The sequence below is a fragment of the Tasmannia lanceolata genome, unplaced genomic scaffold (genome assembly GCF_043159265.1).
Source record: "Tasmannia lanceolata isolate RefF3 unplaced genomic scaffold, GAP_Taslan_0.1 ptg000020l, whole genome shotgun sequence".
Classification (NCBI taxonomy): Eukaryota; Viridiplantae; Streptophyta; class Magnoliopsida; order Canellales; family Winteraceae; genus Tasmannia; species Tasmannia lanceolata.
The window spans coordinates 30,850,206-30,875,139 of record NW_027518697.1 but is presented as its reverse complement, the minus strand read 5'-3'; the positions used below and the strand labels follow the sequence as shown (position 1 = coordinate 30,875,139).

At 38.1% G+C, this 24,934-nt stretch overlaps 2 protein-coding genes across 29 annotated transcripts; both read left to right on the top strand.

Moving 5' to 3' along the window:
* The first annotated feature begins 330 nt into the window (after positions 1-330).
* Positions 331-9,399, top strand: LOC143854378 (chaperonin CPN60, mitochondrial-like). Of its 28 annotated transcripts, none has more exons than XR_013237506.1 (7): positions 331-880; positions 997-1,059; positions 1,970-2,037; positions 2,139-2,227; positions 2,299-2,428; positions 8,260-8,489; positions 9,175-9,399. XR_013237506.1 is itself a non-coding variant. In XM_077364303.1 (7 exons), exons 2-5 carry the CDS (start codon positions 984-986, stop codon positions 2,336-2,338), a joined length of 273 nt encoding a protein of 90 aa, XP_077220418.1. In that variant the 5' UTR covers positions 331-880; positions 971-983; the 3' UTR covers positions 2,339-2,428; positions 8,260-8,489; positions 9,175-9,399. The 28 variants fall into 28 exon arrangements, 17 of the variants coding, with proteins under 17 accessions (XP_077220418.1, XP_077220416.1, XP_077220420.1 ...); XR_013237505.1 differs by having other exon boundaries at positions 1,902-2,037; XR_013237501.1 differs by having other exon boundaries at positions 994-1,059.
* Positions 9,400-11,463: 2,064 nt separating this feature from the next.
* Positions 11,464-20,966, top strand: LOC143854343 (putative cysteine protease RD19B). Its single transcript, XM_077364228.1, has 4 exons — positions 11,464-12,019; positions 12,813-12,932; positions 19,851-20,097; positions 20,517-20,966. The coding sequence occupies exons 1-4, from the start codon at positions 11,528-11,530 to the stop codon at positions 20,783-20,785; spliced, it is 1,128 nt and encodes a 375-aa protein (XP_077220343.1). The 5' UTR covers positions 11,464-11,527; the 3' UTR covers positions 20,786-20,966.
* Positions 20,967-24,934: the final 3,968 nt, after the last annotated feature.

Here is a 24,934-nt window from a genome sequence, read left to right as displayed (position 1 = left end):
CTTATAGTCCCTTATTTTTCAAAAAGTATTGTACGAACCAAACTATAGAATGATCCAAACCGTCCTTGTGATGGGCCATAATGTTCTGTCCAAAAAAATCATTTGTAGGATGATCCAAACCCTCCATGTGATGGGCCATAATATGCAATTCATCTGTAGATCGGAGGGTTGGGATCATCCTATAGAAATGATATTTTGGGCACAACCTATTTACGTTATGGCCCATCATATGGACGGTTTGGATCATCCTATAGTGTGGTCCGTACAGTACTTTTAAAAAAATAAGAGACTATTACACAATTAGATGCCCTAATCGACCCTTCCCCGTGAAACATTTTGTGTTCCCGCATGCTTCACTTTTCCTCTCCCGCTTCTTGTTTCCCACTTTCATTAACCACTTTCAAACCCTAGCTCTCCCTCCCTCTTGCTCAAACCCTAGCTCTCGTTTCCTTTAATCCAACAACTGAAATGTCCTCCACCATCGTTGCTCTCTCTCTCTCTCTCTCTCTCTCTCTCTCTCTCTCTCTCTCTCTCTCTCTCTCTCTCTCTCCAACTTACTTTGACACCATTACTGCCACATAGAAGTTAATCGCCTTTGAATTTCTAGGGTTTTTTCGTTTTTCTTCAAGGGAACTCTAGTTATTTCTCGATTCCTCGGTTCCTTGTAGCTCGATTCTTGAACTCTTGGTCGAGGTTTCACGATCGAAAGATATAGGGTTTCTTCTCCTCTCAATACTCGATCAATGTAGGGTTTCTTCTTCTATGCTTGGAAATAAGATCACTATGAAGTAGTTCCAGTGAAAACCCCAATCTCAATCACTCACCGACCCACCAAATCACGAAATCCCCAAAAGTCGAGGCCGTGATTTTCTCTGCAGCGGTAAGATTTGCGGCAGTGGTTTATGAGATTTGGTATGTTTTCTATTCCATCTTGATATGAGTTTGTGTTGAATGGAATTATGGGTAATAGCTTCTTTATCTTGATGAGGAAAGAAGAGGAAGAAGAAGAAGAAGAAGAAGAAGATGAGGAGGACAAGAAGGAAGAAGAGAAAACAACAGGTAAATGATTTTTTCACTTTCCCTTGTTAGGGTTATCCATCTCTCTGATTGTCAGGGTTTCATATCCATCTCTTGTTAGGGTTTCATTTTCCCTCCACTGTTAGGGTTAGTTTATTTGCATTTCCACCTCCCTTGTTAGGGTTAGTTTATCTCCCCCCTTCTTGATATTCCCTATCTATCTCTCCGGGCTATATGTTATGGTTTTTCTCCCTCGCTCTGATAGTTCCCTCTGAATAGGTCACAACCATATCATTTCTCTCTATATCGTTGAAATGAAAAAAAATTCCTTTATTTTCCTTCTTCCATTTATTTAGAATTATCTTCTTGATTTGGTGAAGAGCTCTCTATATATAACTTTGTGACTGTTCGGAGAAAAATTGTAAGTGCTAGATATGTATTCTAGGATGGCACTAAATATTAGAATTATTTGCATAGATTCTGATTTCATTACAAATTTCTTACTTGGTGGTAGTTAGATTCTTGATTTATTTTAAAGTAAGTTTTTGCTCAATTGGGTGGTAGTAAGATTCTTACTTAATTTTCTTGATTGAAATGTAGGCTTTGGGTAACCCTGTTTACAAAAGCTCATGTGAACTGCTTTTTATTTCACTAAAAGTTTCATACTTGTTAGGTTTCATGATTTTTTTTTATGTAAAGTTCTTAATCATCACTGGGTGAGTTGCTTCAGTCGTTAGGAATTAATTCTTCTATTTTTTTTTTATGAACTAAAGTTATTGCATTAGCTGCCCATAGCAATGATCTGGAACTCCCAAGAATTATTTCTGTTATATTTCATCTCTCATTTCATGAAGGATATTTTTTTATACTTCACATGTTGGAAGGCTACTCTATTAAACTTGGAACCAAGCCTTTTGTGTGGGAAACTGATTGTGATTTACATGATAAGAAGACCCAATTGATGATAAGAAGATCTCGGACTTGGATTCTCTTGTCAAAATATTGGAGCTGTCTTTAAAGGTAATGGTCTTAATGTGAAATGGTCCTTAAGTGTGTGAAATAACTGATTCAAAGGTCCAATTGATAACATCTTATTTCTCTTGCTTTATGTCTTTTTACAGAAAAACAGACCTCTTCTAATTGTGGCTGAGGATTTGGAAAGTGATGCTCTAGGATTGCTTGTACTCAACAACACCATTTTGGGCTCAAGGTAATCTGGAGGTGTTGTTGTTCTTAAGGTCTACTTTTGTCCTCACTGGACTAACGTATTGCCCATTGTAGTGTTCAGGCCCTTCTGATTGCAGTTGACCATATTCTCTAATGGTTGGTGGAGCAAGTGAGGCAGGAATTGGAGAGAGAGAAGATAGAGTTACAGAAGCTTTAAATGCTACAAGTGCAGCTTTTGTTTTAGGTACATTTATATTTGTTTGTTTTAGGGCAGAAATTTTTGCTGCCCAAGTATTAGTTCATTCTCTTTATTGGGACTGTTAGTTTCTATTTGTGTCTTTGCTTTGGACTTTGTTCAAGACTCACATTGTTTTTAGTAGTTTAACTTTTCATTTCTGTTTGCTTATTCTTTGATGGACAACTAATTGATGGAACGGGTCCCTAGTGAGGCTATTTTGCTATTCTCTTCTCTGTATGTGCATTGTAATATACAATATCTTCCCACCAATGTATGCAATATATTGAACTATAAGTGTGCTGTAAAATATTTACAATGGAACAAGTTTTAAGTTCCACTCATTTAAAACAGGGAGATGATTTATACTAGTGAGGCAATATTGATACATTTGATTTATACTAGTAAAGAAATGAGTGTTTTAGTAGTTGCTCCTATTATTTTTTGTGGTAATCTACTCCACTTAGGATGATCACCTTTCCTATAGAACATTGGGCTAGAAATTGGCACAACATATTGGTTGTTTATTTTTATCTAGCTAAATGCTCATAATCTAGTAGTCATCTTATGTTTTAATTTTTTGTGATTTTTCATTGTTTTGTATGTGAAGATAGAGGATCATTTGGTATACATTCTAGGGAGTGTGGATTTGGAATCAGTTCAAGGTATCCATTTTCTTCTAGTTCCCTCTATTTCATACATTTTTTGCTCATATGTGTAGACACCCCATTTTGACCGAACCCCAAATAAACCTGTTTGAATAAATCTCCTTAAAATAATTGAATTTGTGTCCCAAAATCAGTTATAGGGTAGTTCCAGATCCTATGTAGGTCTCAACAAGGTTTCAAGTGAATCGAACGAAGCATGGTAGTCAAAAGGACAAGCCGAGTTTGTGCCATTACCATGTAATCACCTATCCGGCAAAAGAGTAGTCACCATGCAATAGGTAGGGCTGTCCGGGGTAAGAAAAAGATGAACAAATACATCATTGCCTTTTTATTCACTCTCTTTGTTTCCTAGAAAAAGGGGAGCTGTCTAAAGGAAGAAAGGGAGCCTAAATCTATCATTTCAAAGGAGGGTGGCTTATCATAGCAAGAGGGTGACCGTACCGATCCCAATGTACATCTAACCCAATGGGGTGCAATTACCAAGTCATGGGTGTGCTAACATCAGCACACCTCTTGTTATAAAAAGACAAGACCGAATTAGGGCAATGGATGGAGAGGCGCCTCATTTTTTTTTTCTCTAGAAAAGGAGAGGGAGGAAGAGAAATAGCAGGGAGAGGGAGGGAGAACTTGTAGAGCTTGAGCCCCACCCATCCAAGCCACCGTCGCCCCATCCTCTCAGCCCAACCACCATCTTTGCCGAGCACTTCATCTTCCTCGGCCACCCTGGCCGGAATCCGACCACCTTGAGCCACCATCGAACCCACAATCCGGCACCACCATCCTTAACCTCCAGCCGCCACCATTTTCTTCCCCTCTTATCTTCACCAAATCCCTCTCAGTCCAAAACCCACAGCCACCACTCGACCAAACCCACTTCATTTTCCTCATCCTCTTTTTCACCCAACCACAAGCTCCCACTACTCTTCTTCCACCATTAAATCCGGCAAGGCCGCCGGAGCTCCAGCCGTTTTCCCCACCTTGACCCCACAACAGCTCCAAGACCCATCTTCATTTTAGAGAAAGGGAGAGCAGGAAAGAAAAAAAAAGAAAAGAAAAAAAGAGGTGAGAATCCATCTTCTCCGGCCGTTCCTTCGGCCGGTCCTTATCTCCACCACCATCCCCTCTCCTCCGACCACCACTACCCCCGTATTCTCAAATCCCCATCACAGCCACCAAACCCCCATTTCTATTGAAACCCACTTCAAAATTTGTTTCTCCATCTCTACCCTTAGCCATTAAACCCCATCTCCACCTCCAGCCGTCATCTCCATAGCCACCTCTACCTTTGGTCCTCCACCATCTCTGCAATTCCTTCATCTCCGGCAAGTTCTGCCGGAATCCGGCCAAACCATCCACCACCTCTTCAAATCCCATCTCCGATTTTCACAACCTCCTTTAAATTAACTATCACCAAACCCATTCCCAGCTTTTACATGTACTACCATTAACTCCGGTGGCCTTCACCGGAATCCGGTCATCCTCTCATCTCCACCACCACCATCGAACCCTCCATTTGCTTCCCCTTTACCACCATCTCTGCAACTCCACCATCCACTAGTTTCATCATCTGTTCCAAACCCGAAAACCCTTCCCTAATGTCCATCCCCATCATCCACTATTATCTCCTTCAGCCACCGAAATTTCGGTCATCCATTTCAACCATAACCCCAAATCCACTACCCCCTCTCACAAACCCCCCACATCCGATTCTCACCTCATGTCCGGCAGCCAAAAAAATAAAATAAAAATCAAACCCACTTCAATTTTCCTCCACTTCCGCCCAACACAAACCCCTTCTAATAACCCACCCAGATCTATTCCCATCTACATCAGCCTACTCCACTTTAATCCAAATCCATATCTGCAAATCCTCTTATCAAATCCCCCATTTTCCTCCACCGATATCCAAACCAAAATCCCCTCCTAATTAGGTATCTCAACTATCGCAGACCTCAAATTCCGATCGTCTGCTGCCGCCGGTCATCCTGTCCTCGCTTATTACGATCATCAATCTCGATATCTCTCGGGAAGAGAAGAAGGACTCATGGCTCTAGGCATTTTAAAATTTCAGAGAAGAAGAGGTCCAGAAGAGAAGACAGAGCCAGGAGATAGTCATTCAAGTATTGGAAGACAAATCCAAGTCATATATATCTTACAGCTTGGGATCATACTGGTATTATTTCCCCATCTCTAATGGCCCTTGTTATTGGTCTGCCCTCTTCCATGTTTTTTTTTGTTTAGATCCCTTAATGCCCGTCCTTCTTTATGATGCTCTCTACGCTATCACTATCCTTGGATATATACGTAGGGTTGAATTTAAATGCGCTTAAGATGTTGTCCTATGAAGTTCAAGTTTAGAGCATGCTAATTGATTTTTGAATGTAGGGTTTATTTTTGTTTCGGTGCAGCATTGGGATTCTCGGATCTTGATTAATCTTTCATCTTGCTGATTGTATCCGTTTGGTTTGAAAAGCATCATCTGGTTTATATTCTCATTGTTATTCTTGTCATCGGTTTGGGTTCTTTTGGCCCAACCTTATCACTCCTATTGCTTAAAGGTTCTGTTGATATGATCTTGCCTCTCAGACAAATGTCATATAATCCAAATTCCTAGAAGTCTCGGGTTTCAATGTATTATGGTTGAAAGCTTCCTTGCATTCTTTTACCTCCATCTATGTTTACATGAGGTTATACCTGTTAAATGTCTCCAAGAGCTTAACTGAATATGATTTCCATCAAACCACCTATGTTTAAGCTGCCGCATTCACTCTTCGGCCATTGGTTTCTATGGCTTCGTATATATGTACAACAAGCATAACTCCTTAATTGTTTTCGTTGTGATCCTTTCTTCAGGATTTCCTCCCTCTCCGGGTACAGTCTCTTCAAGTTCCTAGGGATAACTCTTTGCATTTTAGGATTCCATTGATTTTGGGCATATCATCCTCGGATAATTCTCCTGGCAATGAGGGAATATTTCTTGAGCCAACCCCTTGCCCTTCTTATCATTTTTCCCATCTTATGGTCTTCACAGGGTTTGAGGGGTTTTCTTTCTTTCCGGGACTACTCTTTGTACGTTCCTCGAGATCTTTTTCGAGTTTCGGGATTCCATCGATTTTGGGAACACTTCTCTCGGGTCATGGCAACGATGGAACGTTTCTTGAGCCAACCTCTTCCCTTCCTACCTTAGAGTTCTCGCAGGTTAAGGGATCTCCTCCTCTTAGAGTTTTTAGCCAGTTAGTACCGTTCCTAAGTGGCTGATTGTTTAGTAATTCTTCTTATAGAGTTTTTGTCTGTCCCTTTTGTTTAGAAGTCTACCCTTAGGGTTAGAAGCTTTTCATCTATCGTTTGTTTAGGATTTTCCCTCGCGGGTTAGATATCGTCTCCTTTAGAGATTGATTAGGGCTCGTTAGTTTTGTTTTTCGTCTCTTCGAGATTGTTCTTTTCTTTGGGATTTTAGTCCCCCTTTTTTTTATTTCTTTCCCCTTAGGCTTTAGGGATCCCGTTTCCCTCTAAATTACTCTACCGCGATATGGTGGGTAAGGAGGCTCTTCTATCGGATCCCCTTTAGCCGAAGGGTGTTAACACACTTTTAATCGTCAAAAATATAAAAGCACTTCAAAAACATTTGAAAACATCAAAAACCTTTAAAAAAATCTAAAGTGTTGAGTTTTATAGCGTATTAGGAGAGTTCGTTTCGAACTACGTTGGCTTGATCCTCTCTCACGAGGTACGTAGTGCAGCTTGGGATCTTTATCTAAAGTCCAGCCAAACTTTTGTAAATAAACTTTGAAAATCTTTCAAAAACCTTTGAAAACCTTGTTTTTCAAAGATCTTCCTCTAGAGTTAGGAGTTTGTCCTAGATAGAGAGTTTTAGAGTTAGGAGTTTGTCTTTTATTGTGTGCTTATTGTGTATTTGTGTTAGAGTTAGGAGTTTGTCCTAGCTAGGAGCGCCTCCGTCCGGTCAGTTGGCGATTAGTGTTCCCATTGTTTTCCTTAGGACATACAGCCTAGTTACACATAGGTTGTAGGAACCACCTGCATTAGCTTAGGGCTAACCTGCATTTTAGTTAGGGCATATAGGGTGTCCTAAAATCTACAATTCACTGGAATTTAAATAATCGTTCAAGAAGCTTTGAGAACTAGTCCGGTCTTTTAGATCGAGTCTAAGATAGAGGTCTAGGTGTCTTAGGCATTATAGTTTAGAATATGTGCGAAGAACTACGTTTCCTTGATTCTCGTGGAGGCGGGGATACGTAGGCTTCTTTGGATGAATATCAGACCATCCGATGACTCGGACTAAATCATTTAGAGTCTTAGGATTTGTTGTGTTGTTATCGTATGTTTTGATGTGTTTTCTTACTTTCTTGTACTGATCCTATACCTTTAGCTGTAGCTTGATGTGTTTGTCCATCAGAACTTAGACACCAGTTAGGTATGTCACTCATAACCTAGCAATATTTAGGTGGCACATCTTTCATTTATTTTTTGTGTGCTTATTATTTCTATTCTCAGAAAATGCATGCTTAGATAGACGACTTCTGAGGATTGTTCCCATTTCACATGATTTTTGCCCAAAACTCTTCGAGGTTAATAATAAATGGCATAAGAGACCAAGTGTTCGCACTCGGGCGAATTGGGGGCGCTCTTCGGACCTTCTCAATTCGTCATCAGGCACAGACCTTTTGTATCTCTGGTTATCCATTGCAAACAGAGCATTTGTTTTGGTTCCATGGCGCATCCATGGATGGCGACTCTGAGTTATTTCTAGATACATCTCGGTTTCGAGCCTTGGCTCCGGATCAGGATGTATCTCTTTCTTTTTATATCGCCACTCATGCTATGCTGTGAGGGTGGCACCTGTTTCGAGAGTTCCTTGGTAGAGCTCTTCTTTCATTGTGGAGATCCTGAGGATGTTAGGGACTCGTTCCCGCACCGCGCTCGGATCGGGGTCCACAATATGTAATGTTATTGGAAATTGGTTGTATGCATTTTAACTAGATTTAAACCCCATCTAGTTTAGGTCTTGTTTTAAAGTTTTTCTTTGTCGCTCGGGTGGGACAGAAGATCTTCCTATGCCATGCTTGGATGTGTATTTTTTTATACCTTGACTTACTATTAGACATGCTTGGATGTGTATTTTTTTATACCTTGACTTACTATTAGATCTAACAGGGATGTCATTGTATGTGTGGGCATGATTATGCGCCTGTATACAAGGAAATGATGAATGTATGAAAGACACGTGCTCCTAATTCTACCACTTCCTTACCAGTTTGCTTTAGAGACTTTAGAGACTGGAGAGGAGCACAATTTTCTTCCACCATCAATGTCAGAAGGAATTAAAGTCATTCTTCGTGCTGATGGAGTTGAGTCTATTTTGTTTGGAGGGAAGCTTTGCCAATGTAAGTTGCTCTTATCTAAACATACATGTTTTAAGATGCAAAACCACACAAGTATCCACATGGACACACTCATAAAACACTTTGGGCCTCTTTGGATACCCTCTAAAAATGATGATAATACATGTCAATGGAGCAATGGTCAAAATGATGATAGAGTTTCATTTTATTCTATGGGTTCATTTTGCATCACAGTCTCTTAACTAGTATGAAAATGCTCACCAATAGTCTTTGCAAGAACACAAGCCTTCCATGAAATGATGGAAACGATGCCCATCTCTATCAAATTTCTGTTATGTTACATTTCCTCAACCATTTATTAGGTGTTTGATTTACACACATAATCTTGTTGAGTTGTTCCAGATTTAAGCGAACGGAGGTATAACATTGATGAATGATTCCTATTTTCATTAGAAGCAAATGAGATGAAGACAAGATATTCACCATGAAATGGTGCTACTTAATTAATTGAGAATTGTACAGGTGGTTGTTCGAAAACATAGATATATGTTTGTTTATCTTCTTGATGACTTGTGGTTCTCATTTTCAATTGAACTCTCTAAAAATACACTACTCCGTTTGGGTGCCTAGGATTTGTTAATTGGTGTTTATTCGCTATTAGTAACACTACTCATTTTCAATTGAACTCTTTCTAAAAATACTTCCTTCCTTGTATTTTTTTTTGCAGCCAACAACTCGACAAGGAGAATATGTTGATGATGGAGAAGATGGTGACAAAGAAGATGATGGAGAAGATGTTGACGGAGAGGATGAGGAGTACTAGGAATCATAATATATATACATGAATAGTGATTTTTTGTTTTGTTTTTTGGAGTTTTACTTTAATACTGAATGTATGTACAGTATGGATAGTTTCATAAGTTTTGATGTATATATCATTTCAATTTTAATATTGAATGTGTGTTATGACTATGGATATTTATGTAAGTTTTGATATATATATTGTACAGGTGCAGGTGCAGCAGGATAATAAAATAAATTTTCCAAAAGAAAATCTTAAAGTTGAGTATTAGCTACCAATTAATTTGGTCGCGGAAAGTACATATATACGTTGAAAGTAGTATTCGCGATCAAATTAAGTTGGTTGCTAAAAAGATCTAATGATTAATAGCGACGCAATATATTAGTCGCTAACAGAGTTTTAGCGTCGTGAATTTATTATTATCTCTAATAATCACTATTAGCGACCAACATATTTCGTCACTACAAATATATTAGCAACCATTCCGACTGTCGCTAATACTTAATTTAGTTGTCTTTTTTGGCTGCCTACAAACCTTTAGCTACGGTTGGATGATTCATTAGAAACGATTCGATGGGTCGCTAATGGCCGGGTAACATTTAACGACTTTCATATTAATATGGGTCGCTGAAGACTATTAGCGACGATCGAATTAGCGACCATGCAGCGACCCACAAAAAATGGTCGCTATTACTATTAGCGACGATATTTTTAGTATTAGCGACCCAATTTAGTGGGTCGCTAATTCCAATGTTTCTTGTGTGTGTGTATATATATATTGAGCCATAAGTCAACGTAAATTGACATGTTTACCCCTTTTAATTTCTAGAATTTCCAATCGCATCCATAGAGTAAATTTTGAAAAAAAAAAATACCCTTAATTGAAATATGTTTTAGGGCGTTTCAACTTCCTCGACTCGAAGAGGGCGAAAGAAGTTGGGGGCAATATGTTAAGGTAAAAATCAGCATCCAATCAAGGTCGAGCACGTGGTGCGAAGGTTAAAGGAAGGTTGGGAAGCAAGAAGGGCATTTCACACCTCTTCTAGAAAACCTAAACCTTGCCCAAAGTCTATGAAAGGGGACTTTCCTGCAAGGTCCGCCAATCACAAGAGACTCCAAGAACGTCAAGCTTCCTAAACTGCAGTAGACTCTAAATGTATGAAAGGGGGCCAAACTATATACAGGATAACAAATCTCTTAGAATCTTTGTCCTCGTTGTTCTTCCTCGTCATAGCTTAGTTTGTATCATTGATGCGCTTTCTGACTTAAGCAAGGAGGGTCCCAGAGTTCAAACTCCGAGCCTTCTGACATGTTTTCGCACACCCCACTCCCCATTTCAGCATTAACTGATATATATATATATATATATATATATATATATATATATATATATATATATATATATATATATATATATATGAGGAAAAGGATTGTACGCTCGACCGTACCTAAAGTTAGGTACGGTAGAGTGCCAAATCACATGGGTCCCACATTTTTGGTGAGCATCTAAACTATTCATTTGCAAGGCCCCATCATAGATAGGGTACATACCAAAAATCAGCTTCATAGGATGATCCTAACCCATTCATTTGTGGAGGCCAAAATGGACAGACAGTGTTTGTCCACAAATCTGCCCATTTTGGCCTCCAGTTTTGGAGGGGTTAGGATGATTCAATGGTGCTGATTTTTGGTATGCACCCTATCTATGATGTGGCCTTGCAAATGAATGGTTTAGATGCCCACCAAAAATGGGGGACCCATGTGATTTGGCACTCTACCGTACCTAACTTTAGGTACGGTCGAGCGTACAATCTTATTCCTATATATATATATATATATATATATATATATATTCACCTCCCTTATTGACTTTGGACATCCCCTTTAGTGTATTTACAACTACTCTTTTACACTGAAGGGGGCTGTCCCAAGTAAAATCAAAATGTGGAATATATCATTTCCCTAATTTTAGCAACGCTTTGAGTAGTGATGTTCTACGAGCCACGTTACACGTTACAACAGGCTTGTACAAAATCGTGAAACATCCGCCTTTCGGTTCTCAAACTGAAAGAAGCACCCCGATCGCTCACGCTATGTGCCCCAAAGTCCCTTTAGAATAAAAAGAACGGAAAAAGATGCGGAACACGTGGCGAACTCCTATTGGGTAGAGTCTACCCACACGCAAGCCAGGAAAACGATATATACCCACGACCTACCGGTAGATAATAGCCCAGTGGCTTGAAAAAAATCTCTCCTCTCTTTTTCCTCTTCCTCCCCAATGGAATCTCACCATCGTTTCTGTATTCTTCTTCTTCTTCTCATCGTCCTTTGTCTATTTTCTTCTTCTGTTTCTGCAACGTTAAGCGGACAAGAGGATGATGATCCTTTGATCCGTCAAGTGGTGGGGGACGATGATTTTGTTGAAGAAGATAATCATCCTTTGAACGCGGAAGCCCACTTTACTAGCTTTGTGAAGAGGTTTGGGAAGAGATATTCCGGCCCAGAAGAGCATGCCCACCGATTCTCTGTTTTTAAGGCGAATCTGCGCCGGGCTATGAGACACCAAAAGCTTGATCCTACAGCCAAACATGGGGTTACTCAGTTCTCTGATCTGACCGCGGACGAGTTCCATCACAATTACCTTGGCCTCCGTAGTCCTAATCTCTTTTCTAGTTCGGATGCCCATAAAGCCCCCATCCTTCCCACCAATGATCTTCCCTCTGATTTCGATTGGAGGGAACACGGTGCTGTTACCCCTGTCAAGAACCAGGTCTGCGATTATTATAATTAAGTATTTTATTTTTTTATTTATGGTTCGATCTCTTGCAAATTGGGGTAGATTTTGTTATGAACCCGAATCGGTTCGTAACGTGATTCGATCTTCTTAGAGGGAAGATCAACCTCTTGATCCACTTCGAGGGAAGGATCAATCCTCCTTTGTAAGAAACAACTTCTAAAATAATTTCTTCATTCATTGATTTCCATTACAATAGCATGTGCTTATATAAAACACTCCAAATAAACATAGAATGATCTTATGATAAATATAAAAATAACTAAATAAAGATTATACTAATCTAAATTAGTATTGTAATCTATTAAGCTACTAATTATATCATATCTTACTAAATCTGATCTTATTCTCTAAAATAAGAAAGTAATTTATTCCATTCTAAATGGGACCCATCTAGGCACGTATCAGATTTCTTCATTAACCCTTTCCTCTGTGACTCCCACCACAGTTGATCTAGATAACCCTTATCTCTGAGACTCCTATCCATACCAAACAACTAGAGAGAAAATTCCACAAAATATAAAGTAATTTATTCTACCTTAAGTGGGACACAATTAACACCGGATCAAAGTCCTCTGGTTTGAACCCCCTATTATCATTCGTTTAAGATAATGACAACTGATGGCGAGCCTCCAAACCGATTATTGGACTCAAAATTAATTTTGAGTCCAATAATTGGTTTGGGGGCTCACCATTTGTTTATCATAATCTCAAACGAGCAGAGACTTAGTAAGAAAATGAACTATTGAATCCGTTTTTTTTGGGTCAGGGTTCTTGTGGTTCTTGCTGGTCTTTTAGTGCTACCGGCGCTTTGGAAGGGGCTAATTTTCTCTCAACGGGAAAGCTTGTAAGCCTTAGTGAGCAACAGCTGGTGGATTGCGACCATGAGGTTTGTGTGGTTTATCCCTGTTCTTGCCTTGTTCCTTTATTTGCTGCTTTTTCCTATTTCCTCTATCAATCTTAGTTGTGTGGCAGTTCTTCATAAAGATAGGGTCTTTTGATTACCCAATTGCTTATCTTTTTTTTCCCCCTTTAAAGGCTTTTTCATTTTCTTATTCTTGTTAGTTGTGACTTTTGGTGATGGCTTAGGTGATGAGTTAATGTTCCTTAAAGTTAATAGAGTACATGATGATTTCTTTTGGGAAATGATATCAGCACAACCATGTTTTAATAATTGCACATACCCAACTTGTCTTTTCTTTTTCGATTGGCTTGTGAGAGCTTTTTGGGAACTGTAATAACCTTTTGACAGTTCTTTATTTACTAAAAGACAAGATGCAATTAGTGAAAATATCAAAACATGGTTGTGCTGATACCATTTCGCTTTTTTTTCCTTGTGATGGTTGGTTTCTGGATGGGTTCAGGAATTTTGCTAGATCCAATCTTCTCTTGTATTCCTGGGTTGTATATAAATACTTAATTAGTTGGTAACCTGATTTCTGATACTTTATAAGTTGTAATCTTTAAGAGTTTTAGGAAAGATACAGTATTGATTAATGATACAGGTTGTATTCTTTAAGAGTTTTAGGAAAGATACAGTATTGATTAACGATACAGGACATGATGATACTTTATAGGCAGTTGTAATCTACAAGAGTTTTGGATTTCTCGTCGAAACAAGACGTGTTTTACCTGTACTTGCTACTAATATATTTTAGTTTTCCATCTGCTTATTTTTTCATGTAAACTGAGCCTTAGTTTGATGGTAGTTCATAATAATTATTTTAGGGATCAAGTTTATGTTCTATTCTGTTACACATATAGGCATTTCTGTGTCGAAACATGGTGTGAGATAGTTTTCCGAAGCGTTCTCGTACTGGATGCTTCTAATTCAAGGACATCTTGCTGTTGTAAGTATTATTGGGAGTCCTCTTTTTCTGCTAACAGGCTGGTGGTAAGCGTTTTTGCTTCTTTTTATCGAACCTATTTGCTCGTAAAGAGAGAAAATATCAGACTGCTTTGAAACTCTGCGTCTTCTGGAGTCAAGTCCCAAGAAACATCAATGGGTAGTTCAAATTGCATTAAGGCTGGCTATGGTTTAAACAAATGTTGGTTATTATGTGAAAAATTCGTGACATGACCACTTTTTTTTTACAGTGATGGACTTAGCTAAAACCAATTGAAACCAAAGGACCTGATCTAGGTTGTGCCCTTGCACTTCCACTTTAGTTCATGCTAGATCTTTTTTTCGTTGTTTCTTTTCTTTTTCTTTTGCCTTCTCAGCTTTGAGTCCTGAAAAAACCAGGGTCGCCAATTCAATTCTTAAGAAAACGCACCCAAGTGATGTTCTAGCTGTTGTTTAGGGCAGAGCAGGATGATTGGTAGAATTTCTTTAGGATTGCTAACACTAATCTTCAATGGCTGGGAATCTTCTCTCTTTCTTCTCGGACGAACTCCCCCCTTGCAAATACATCTCCATGTGATCTTGCGATGGTGGTTTTAAATGGAGGTTTTGTTAAATCCCGTTCGAATACGAGATGCAAGGTTTTGGTGTGTTTTATTTTTAGTTGGATGATAGATACTGTAGGTTTATATACTGGTTGATACATACACTGTTCCCCACCAGGTACTAGCATGTTTCTCTTTCTGTCAATTTTTTTTAATGGTTTCTCTTTCTGTCAATTTTTTTTAATGGTTTCTCTTTCTGTCACTTATGCATCAAAATAATGGTTCTTCACTCCCTCTGTCCTAGTACTTGTAAAAAAAATACAAAAGACATTTAAAGCTTTTGTTGCTCCCTGTCTCTTCCCATTTATCTATGTAGTCTAGTATTTGCACAAGAAAAAAAATCAAAGGATTTATGCTTCTATGTCTATTTTCCTCAGTGCAGAATTCATTTTTTGTGTTCTTGTAAAAATAAAAATGGAAGGGGGTGTTCGGCAAGGCTTCTCATTCTCGCCTAATTTAATGGGCGAGAAACGGATTCATGAGAATCCTGAGAAGCTACAATTAGTCGCTCCATAGAATCATGGTTTTGAGCCTAAAAAGAAGGCATAATGTTAGAAACGGACCTTAGTGGGTCGGCTTACCGAACTAGATTTTTTGCTTTATTTTTGCGCTTCTCATTCTACACACGGAAAAAAGGAAGAATTGCGTTATTAGATGGTAGCGCGAAGTGCATCCTTCCCATTTTCTGATGATATGTTATTGGTGGCAGAACCAAGGTTGCCAAGGCGGGAATCGAAGGCTCCGAGGATGGTTGGGAGCGGGAATCGTGGGTTCGCCGGAGATTCGCAGGGAATCGCCGAGGAATCACGGTTCTAAAAATTAGGAATCGGGGTTCCCATAAATTGGGAATCGGGGTTCCCAAAATTGGGAATCAGGGTTCTGACGAATCCGAACCCCGATTCTCAATTTTCGGGGATTTGAACCGATTCCCGAATCGGATCCGCATTCCGGGGAATCACGATTCCCCAGTCCAGGGAACGAATCCTGCTTCCTTGGGCAGAACCTCAAAATCTTCTCGTATCCTGCGACAATTATGTATCGGATATGTTTATAGCTCTATATATCTTAGTTTTAATTGTAGACTGAAAAATAATATTCATTATTGCTATGTGACTGCAAGACATGTCAACCTTTTGAAGTGCTTGATGTGATTTGAAATATGTGTGGGGATAGGGCTTCATTGACCTCTAGCCTACACTATTTTGATTGCCTAGCAAAGATCTCAATTGCCCCTTCAAGGGAGATATGCCGTTGATCATGATTTAGACCTCATTGTAGATCCTTTGGCTATTGTTTCTCTTCATCCGAAGATAGTCACTCTTTTCATATTTCAGTTTCATCTTTTGTTTTCCTTATGAAGGCAAATTTGGAAAATCTACTTGTGAATATGTCAAATTACATGATCCTAGAACTGAATTGAGCAAAAAGACTAATGATCCATCTTATTGGTGTTGAATGATGTGTGCTTGTTCTGTCGAGCTTGGTTCCAGTTTAAGAATGTCTATGGAGTTTAAAAATACAACCATATAACATCTTTCATGAGCTTTGGGTTGTCCAAATTGATCACCAAACATGACAAAAGTGGTCATATTTCTCCCTTGAAACTTGCTTGTCTTTCTATATTTTTTTAATGAAAGTGGTCTTATTGCTCCCTTGCTTGTCTTTCCTTTTTTGAGGAAAATTTAAGAATGTCTGCGGAGTTAAAAAATGCAACCATATAGCATCTTTCATTAACTTTGGGTTGTCCATATTGATCATCAAACATGACAAAAAGTGGTCATATTTCTCCCTTGAGGCTTGCTTGTCCTTCTAGCTTTCTTGGAGGACCCAGCATGTGTGTCTGAAAGTAGTGTACTTTGTATTTTTTGGCAGCTCTACATGTTCTTGATGGGAACTACCATTCATTGCAACAAAGTCTAGTCTATAGTAGTTTTCACTTTAGGCAAGGTAGGTTGGCTTTTTATTTCTTAAAGAATAACCATTTCAAGCATATCTTACCACCAGGAAGATGGTTTATATTGATGATGAGGAAAGCTTCTGGTAGAATTAGGGGATGGTTTATATTGATGGTGAGGAAAGCTTTATCACTTAGCCACCAGGAAAGGACATGCTTGTCTTGAAAACTCCTCTCTGTTTGGTTGTGTAGCATAGACTCGGAGTGGAATAAGTGGTCGGCAGGGAGGAGACATGCATTGAAATTGCCCAGAATTACCCCAGAGAATAGTGGTAAGTTGTGTTTGGTTGCGCGGCATATACTCGAAGAGTAGGGGAATTAGTTGGGGGGTGTCATTTACAATATATTGAGACGAGAGAGAGACGGAAGAAAGAGAAAGAGAGAAAAAGCTCTATTCCCAAGAAATTTCAAGCAAAATTCCTCCTTTTTGTGCAATGGAGGGGATAAGAATGCCACCTTAGCAGACATGCACTAATTACCCGGGGGACATCACAGGGAGTCTCTCCGGAGTTCAATTCTATATTGCCAAGCAAACGGAGAATGGCATCCCAAATCCAAAAAAAAAAGTCCCGACACGGCTGCCAGGATAATGTGCAACCAAACACAACCTTATTAACAGAATGTAGAACGTGCTGCCGTTGTGCTCTTTATGCTTTTGATTTAGAGTGAGGCCATCTTATTTTGACTGTTATTACTTGGAGGGCGTGAACACTTGGTTACAAAAGCAGTCTCCTTTCCTTGGCTCGCATCCATCGTTGACTTTCTTCAGATTATTCACATCTTTGCTGCTAAGAGGATGTATATTTGAAGTGGGTATTTATTCTAGAACTCCACAGAAGCATTCAGTCTTTAAACTGATTTTCACATAGGGGATTGATATTGTGTGGAACATTCATAGAGGTATTTGTATGTAAACTATCATTCTCTATTCCACCTATTGCCCTGTTTGTTTTTGTAGTGTAACATCCAATGGTATAAAACTTCATGACTTGGGGGATTTGGTGTGTTTTTTGTCTGTTTTCTTCTTTCTTGTTCTTTTTATCCTTTTTCTTCTCATTTTCCATCTCCTTTTGTGCCGCATGACTTATTTTTCTTTTTTTTTTTTGCTCTTTTTTCTTTGTTTTTTTCTATTTCTTTCCTTCCTTCTTACAAGAAACACACCTTTCTCTTTCATAACTGTTTTATTCTTGATTAGACTTATTCCATGAACTGGTAACAAATCATTTGTAATTCAATCAATATTTATTAGAGTTTGTCATTAGAATCTACCGAGTCAAATAATGTCTTGGTGGAGTCTATTCGGAGTATTTTTTTTTTTTTTTGGAGTCGTCTTTTTCTATGATTATGGGTTATTGAACTACACGGATGCTTGTGTTGGCCCAATTTTATAGTGTTTGACATGCTATAATTCCGATACTTATACTCGGATACTTCATGGATAATATTGTTGGTCAAAATAGCAATGCTTATTACGTATCACTCTCTTTGAATGAAGTATAATGCTTTTGGTTTTTATTGTCACATATTGGCAATTATAATTTTTAACAAGAGTCTTGTAGATGCTATTTTGAATTTACTATTAGTTTCATCTTCTAAGTTAATTGTAATTCATTTTTATGATATTTATATCGATACATGTCTTGTGTCCTGTCTCATGGTACGGGACCCCTGAATCCCTGCCTTGTCTTAAAATTTGAAAAGTGGTGATTCATCTCTTTTCCCATGTCTGTATCCATTTCTGTATCTATATCTGGGTACCATATTGTTCAAACGTCGAAAAATATGTAGTTTACATTTATAGTAGGTCGATATACATCATCTGTTAAGCTCTCAAAGATCCTTTATTAGCTAGCAGCTCTTGACTTTATTTTCTGGTTAATAAGCTGGATCATTTATGGGACCTCAATATAGTGGTGCTTTTATCTTATCTTCAACGGCATGAAGCTAAAACCCTCTCCACTTTATTGATCAAGGAGTTTATGAATTGAAGTAATGGATGCTTATCCCTATGATACCCTGATATGGATACTTGTAGAGGCACAACATATTGTGTCCTAGACAATATGATACCGATCTTTGTACCAAATACTTCATGGTCCGTTTTTCAAGTATATGTTAGTCTCTTCAAATTAACTATCTTGGTGTTTTTCTTATTAGTTACACATATTTGCAAGTTTAATTTTAATCTTTTGCTCTTATTTAAATTATTATTGGCCCATCGTCTAAATTAAATCTATACATGTTTTGTGGTATTTTTTTTATAGATCTCATGTGTCTTATTATTTCATGGCATGGGATACTTATGTCCCTATCCATGTCCGTATCTTGATACCATAACTTGTCACACTCCCAGCATACATGTTCCCATGATAAGTCATGAAATTTTGAAACTTGTACATGAACCTATGATTTAGCCGACACTTTGAATTTTAAACTGACATTTATCTTTAGATGTTTCAATTACGTGGCTAGAAAGATGTATGGGATGCTAGCATTCGTTTGGCATGCACAAAGGGTTCTAGAAAGTTTTTTTTACTTTTCAGTTCTGCATTGTTGAAGTATTTGCATATAAAGAAGCATTTTTAAATGAACTCAAATATAGATACATAGAGGCCATTTCTGAAGCATGGCTGCTGCCTTATGGATTTTCTAGTCTAATATATACTTTCAATATATAGCAGGTGGATACAATTCATCTCTTGGGTTTGCAGATACTATCGATCTTCCAACAGTCTTTTATTAGATACTGGTTCTTGATGTTAATATCTGATTGTCTTTTGTTGATAAGCCAGGCTATATCTGTGTTCTGTTAAAAATTATCCAGGTTATATGTGTGCCCGAACATTTGAGTGGATATATCCTATCTTCGAGGAGAGCGCTTGAAGCTAAGCCCTATCAATTTATTGGTTACAAGCTATTGGCCAGTAAATTGATGGATGCTTTGATTCTTGAACACAGTTCCAACATGCTCCATGGGGAAATCATGAACTTTTTATTTACTTGTAGTAATTGACAAATCATGAAATTGTGTAAGACAAACATTCTTTGTCTTGTGCATACCAGTTTCGGGAATCAATTATATTCATGCCTCAACTGTGTATTTTCACACACGTAAACAAGCCTAATTTTCTCTTATACAGTTGTGTAGTTGTTTGCTATGGCACATGTTGACTTCAACTGAAAACGTTGGGAGTGAATTTTTTATTTATTTTTTTGAATGGTAAAAAACCTTGGTACTGTTGATTTAGAAAAAAAACACATTTTGATAGGAATTGATACTTTGTTAACATGATGGACTAAGAACGAATTGATCCTTTCCAAAATAGTGCATAAAGAGTATCCATAGAATACCCATCAGTTTATCGTTGAAGCTCTTAATACTAAAGTCTTTTTTAATCTTTGTAGTGTGATCCCTCAGAACCTGGAGAGTGTGATGCGGGATGCAATGGTGGACTAATGACCACTGCCTTTGAGTATGCACTCAAATCTGGTGGACTGGAGCGAGAGGAAGATTACCCTTATACTGGAACTGACCGTGGTACCTGCAAATTTGATAAGTCTAAAATTGCGGCGTCTGTGACTAACTTCAGTGTTGTCTCCGTCGATGAAGAGCAAATTGCTGCAAATCTCGTGAAAAATGGCCCACTTGCAGGTAGGTAACCAGCTTTTGAGACGGTACAATGATTATTACGATCTCTTCTTTTATTTGAATATTGGGTTGTGGCCAAGGTTTTAAATTTGGATTTCGGTGTTGGTTTCGGCCACCACTGAAATCGGAATATTTTGGTTTTGGTGGAAATTTCAGCCGAAATCATGTAAAATTAGGTTAAAATTTTCAGTATTTTTAAAATTTCCATGGAAATGTATAAAATTTCGACGCAAATTTTAAACATTTCATTGGAAAATTTTTAAACAACGGTGAAAAACAAAATTTTGGTTATTTCAACAAAATTTTGGAATATCGGCGAAATTCTGTAAAAATCTGATTAATGGTGCATTTTGTTCCGAAATTTAAAACTATGGTTGTAGGTTGATGACAGAAATGGTGATGACTTGTGTTATTCCTTGCAGTTGGTATTAATGCAGTTTTTATGCAAACATACATTGGCGGAGTATCATGCCCATACATATGCGGCCGACGACTGGATCATGGGGTGTTATTGGTGGGTTATGGGTCCGGAGCTTATGCCCCGATCCGACTCAAGGAGAAGCCGTACTGGATCATAAAGAATTCTTGGGGAGAAAGATGGGGAGAGAAAGGATACTACAAGATCTGCAAGGGTCGCAACGTCTGTGGGGTGGACTCCATGGTGTCTACTGTGGCAGCCATTAAATCTTAAAGACTTCTAAGTTCCTGTACAAAAGAAGTTTGATGTATGTATGGCTTATCTTATGTTTCCTGCTCCCATGACTATTACCCTTGTGCAAGTTACTGAACTTATGCTTGTAGGGAGGTTGCTCTATGAAGAAACTAAACTGCATATTATTATGATGATGGTGGTGATTTATTTCGTCTTTGGATGGATTGGGCAGGGTTTATTGACTCTTTTAGTAGATTTTGATTGAGGTTGCTCTATGAAGAAACTAAATTGCATATTATTATGTTGATGGTGGTGTTTAATTTCGTCTTTGGATGGATTGGGCAGGGTTTATTGACTCTTTTAGTAGATTTTGATTGTAGGTAAGCTAATTCTACCCTAAGTTATTTCTAACAATGTTTGATTGTGCAAAACTACTCTCACAATCAGTAGATTATCCTTTGGAGGAAAAAGAAACTCTTACCATAAGTAGAAAGAGTTGGCAAACTGGTCTGGAGTTTATCTTAGGCTTTAACGTTTAAAGTGAGTACTTTACATTAAAGGGTTTAAGCTGTTTAGAAAATAAGAGCTGGTTTTGTTTCAGTATTAGCTCAAGAGATATCCTTTGGTATGAGAGAAGAAAAGTGGCTTGTTCTGTTATCATACCAAACAGCATACTTTCCAAAGGAGAACATAGTCATGAAACAGGCTTTTCCATGGAACTCCTTTAGCAGGAACCGGATGATCTGAACCACTTGATTGTTGTGTTTCTTACGGTTCGAATGCAGGCAAGCATGCCAAAGTCCTCAGGTCTTTTTTTCTTCAGGGTATGATGGTTGATTGCTATTAAGGTCCTGTTTGTTTTGGATTTTCATAACCGATTGTGTTAATTTTGAGTCCAATAATTATTTTTCAACTCGCAATCGATCCTAATTCTGAGTCCAATAAACAGTTTTGAACTCAAATCTGTTGTCCAAAACCAAAACCAAAACAAACAGGTCCTAAATCAAGAGACCAAGTAAAAAGGTGGGCCCTAGGGTGATCATTAGAAAATAAAACTTGGTTAGGGTAGAATATTACCTGAATCTATTGGCTTGATCATCAAAATATGCCGAATGGAGAATTGATCACTATGCTTTCTTGCAATTGAGAAAAAAGAAATTTCCAGAAAAATTATGTAACTTAAAATAATTTGGAAATTTGCTTTATTATTTGGTTTCCAAAACAAATACACACGCTTGCCAAAATCATTTTTCCCATGTGCATGGGAAAAGTTACCAAATTCTAAAGGGAATCCATCAATATGTAACTCTCTCCATAGCTTTCTTTCCTTCTTTAATTTCCACCAATAGGAAATAAGATAACTCTCAAAATTAAGCTAACTTAGCCAATAGGATTTTACATAACTCTCATCCAATAGGATTTGAGAATTAATTAAGCACATGCATAACTTATTCACTTAAGTCCAGGTAATAGGATTTAAGTATGAATTAAAACAAGTTCCCCACCATCATATGGTGTATATCTTTTTTAACATGTGTATGCACCCTATGTATGGTGCGTCTCATCCATGTATCACATATAGTGGGTCCAACCCATTCCACATGTACGATCAAATCCAAAACCCGGATTGTGTAACAAACTTTAAGGGTCTAGCGAGTAGTGAGTGGGATCATCGCAGGCATCCAATGGTCGTTCCTGTGGGGCCCACCATAGGCCCCACTACAATCTCATCCAATGTAATAAAATTATGATCGCATTGGGCAAGTGGCTCCACACTAGAACATTACCCTGAAGAAGACCATAAGATCTAAAGTACCCCCAAAGCACATCCAATGTGCATTTCCTTCCTCCAATCCTACATCTACTGGGTTGGGTCCTAAGGGGGGTGGACATTAATTACCCCTGGGCCCACTCAATGGTATACCTTTCGATCTTTTAAAGTTGGGCTCACAAATGCATTTGCAAAAACCTTTTCAAATAAATAATGTTTTTTGGAAATATTTGGTAAACAATTTATCAAATCCGTCTGGCCAGACATTCTTTAATGGGCCTAGTTGAGATCGAAACTGTAAATGAATTTCCTCTTCAAGAGAGGTGGAGGATTCCTTATTGGGCATCACTATTGAGCCCATGGGTTTGCCCAATAACCCAATACTAACCTCTGGTAATCTTATTTGGACTACAGTTAGTTAGACCAAAGCCATAAAACTTGCCCATGGACCAATCCTACAATGCTACCTAAGGACAAATGTGTGTCTAAGAACACATCGCACTCCAATAAGTACCCAATAGATATCATGAACTAATTAATAACAGTTTCAATATGACAACTTACTAGCTTTTAGGACATACACTCTAACAATCCCAACATAGTCGGTCTTAAGTTTTAAACGACCGATCGTCGGGTTGTAAAATCTGGCTTCTACCAGATTAGCATTACCAGGAATGGCTTTCCATTGGCATCTACTACCTCGACGTGATTCCCGTTCCCAAAAACTAACTTTTGGTGCAGTGAAGATGGTACGAAGAAATATGAGTTTATTCAGTCACCTAGCAGTGCATTGTAATTCGATGAACACTTCATGACCTAGCAGGGTATTGAAAATGGTCTTAGTTCCAACTGTAAGCTCCGCAGGAAGGTTTCCGGTTGGTTTTTCACTCCCTCCATGAAGTTAACGACCATGACTTCTACCTGTATGAGATCTGTTGGATTATTTACCAATTTCATTATCATAGCGGTTGGGATGATATGGATCGTTGCACCGTTGTCCACCAAGACCTCGGTTATCGGCCGACCATTTAAATGAGCTCTAATATAGAGTGGCTTAAAGTGGTTTGCCATCTCATCGGTTGGTTGCTGAAACATGATATTCGACGCTTCATATCATTGCTTACCAGAAGTTTTGCGATTTTCTCTACCTTCTGAATTAGCTCGTGGCTAACACCCACATGTAAGATCTCGAAGATCTCTTCTCCTAGTACCTCGACATCATCTTCCAAATATGAAGGTTGCTCGAGTTGGGCATGGTATGATTCGGGCATGATGCTGTGGGACCCTCCGTGTGGCTCTCGATGCTGCCCTCACAGTATGAGTAATGGCGTGCGATATCACTTGATTTGGGGTACTATAATGAGAACCTTTAATGACAGGAGGATATTCGAAGAATCCCAACTGAAAACCAAGCTTGAAAGGAAAAGAAAAGGAGGAACTTCGAGTAACCTCATCATTGCTCTAACCCCAAACTTACCTTCTCCTGATACATGGAATTTTAGAAATCAAAGATTATGTCAAAGAAGAAAGAATGTCTTGAAACCATAGGAAAAGAGAGATCAAGGATCCTAAACTCTAACCTTACATCTATATCCAAGATCAAATAAAATGACAGAAAGACTAAAGAATATTAAATCATTATTTGTCTATATCCATCAGAATGTTCATGATTAAGATAAATGGTCTGACCATAACCTACTGTTCAAATATGCTTTCTAGGAATCAATCAAAAGATCAGAATAAAGAAGAGGAATAAATCCTTGATATGAATCAATTGAGCATAACTCATATTTCAAAATTTTAGAGTGTACATATCAAAGTTATCAAAATCACTAAGATAAACTTAAGTGATTCTTGCATCAAACTATATCCCCATATAATACTATATAAAATAATGTTTCTGATTGAAATCTAGTATTTCTCCTAAAAAAAATAAAACACTAGATCATTCTCTCTAATGATCTGTACAACCCTAGAGAATAATCGTATACAGTCCAAATGCCCATGAGGTTAAACTACTGGAGATCATAAGTAGAATCTCTAACATAATATAATGGCTCCTTAGATTTCAGAGAAAAAAAACATTTAAGACGAAAGAAAATATGCAGATTCATATACTATTACTAAAACATGGATAATACTGACAATTAAAAAGATGGTTTGACTATATGGCATGCATCTTAATCAAATTACAAAACAAACAACCATCCACTATGTAAACATCAATGTCATTTCAACTATTATTAAATACCTGGAGTAATTCAATCAACAAGGAAAGAATAATATTTATACTAGTATTTATCTCAACCATATTCAATCATGGCAACTTGTGAAAGAAACAAACAAGATGATTTAATTGTAGAGCAATTCACATTAGTTACTTGCATATAAACTGGGGAATTTTTACATTAAAATTC

What these genes read in the sequence shown, in the direction of transcription:
- LOC143854343 (XM_077364228.1), top strand. Translation starts at nt 11,528, where the DNA reads ATGGAATCTCACCATCGTTTCTGTATTCTTCTTCTTCTTCTCATCGTC. An exon ending in TTACCCCTGTCAAGAACCAG is followed by an intron (nt 12,020 to 12,812) that starts GTCTGCGATTAT and finishes TTTTTGGGTCAG; the next exon opens with GGTTCTTGTGGTTCTTGCTG. An exon ending in GAAAAATGGCCCACTTGCAG is followed by an intron (nt 20,098 to 20,516) that starts GTAGGTAACCAG and finishes TATTCCTTGCAG; the next exon opens with TTGGTATTAATGCAGTTTTT.
- LOC143854378 (XM_077364298.1), top strand. Translation starts at nt 960, where the DNA reads ATGGGTAATAGCTTCTTTATCTTGATGAGGAAAGAAGAGGAAGAAGAA. An exon ending in GGAAGAAGAGAAAACAACAG is followed by an intron (nt 1,060 to 1,966) that starts GTAAATGATTTT and finishes TTACATGATAAG; the next exon opens with AAGACCCAATTGATGATAAG. An exon ending in AACACCATTTTGGGCTCAAG is followed by an intron (nt 2,228 to 2,298) that starts GTAATCTGGAGG and finishes TGCCCATTGTAG; the next exon opens with TGTTCAGGCCCTTCTGATTG.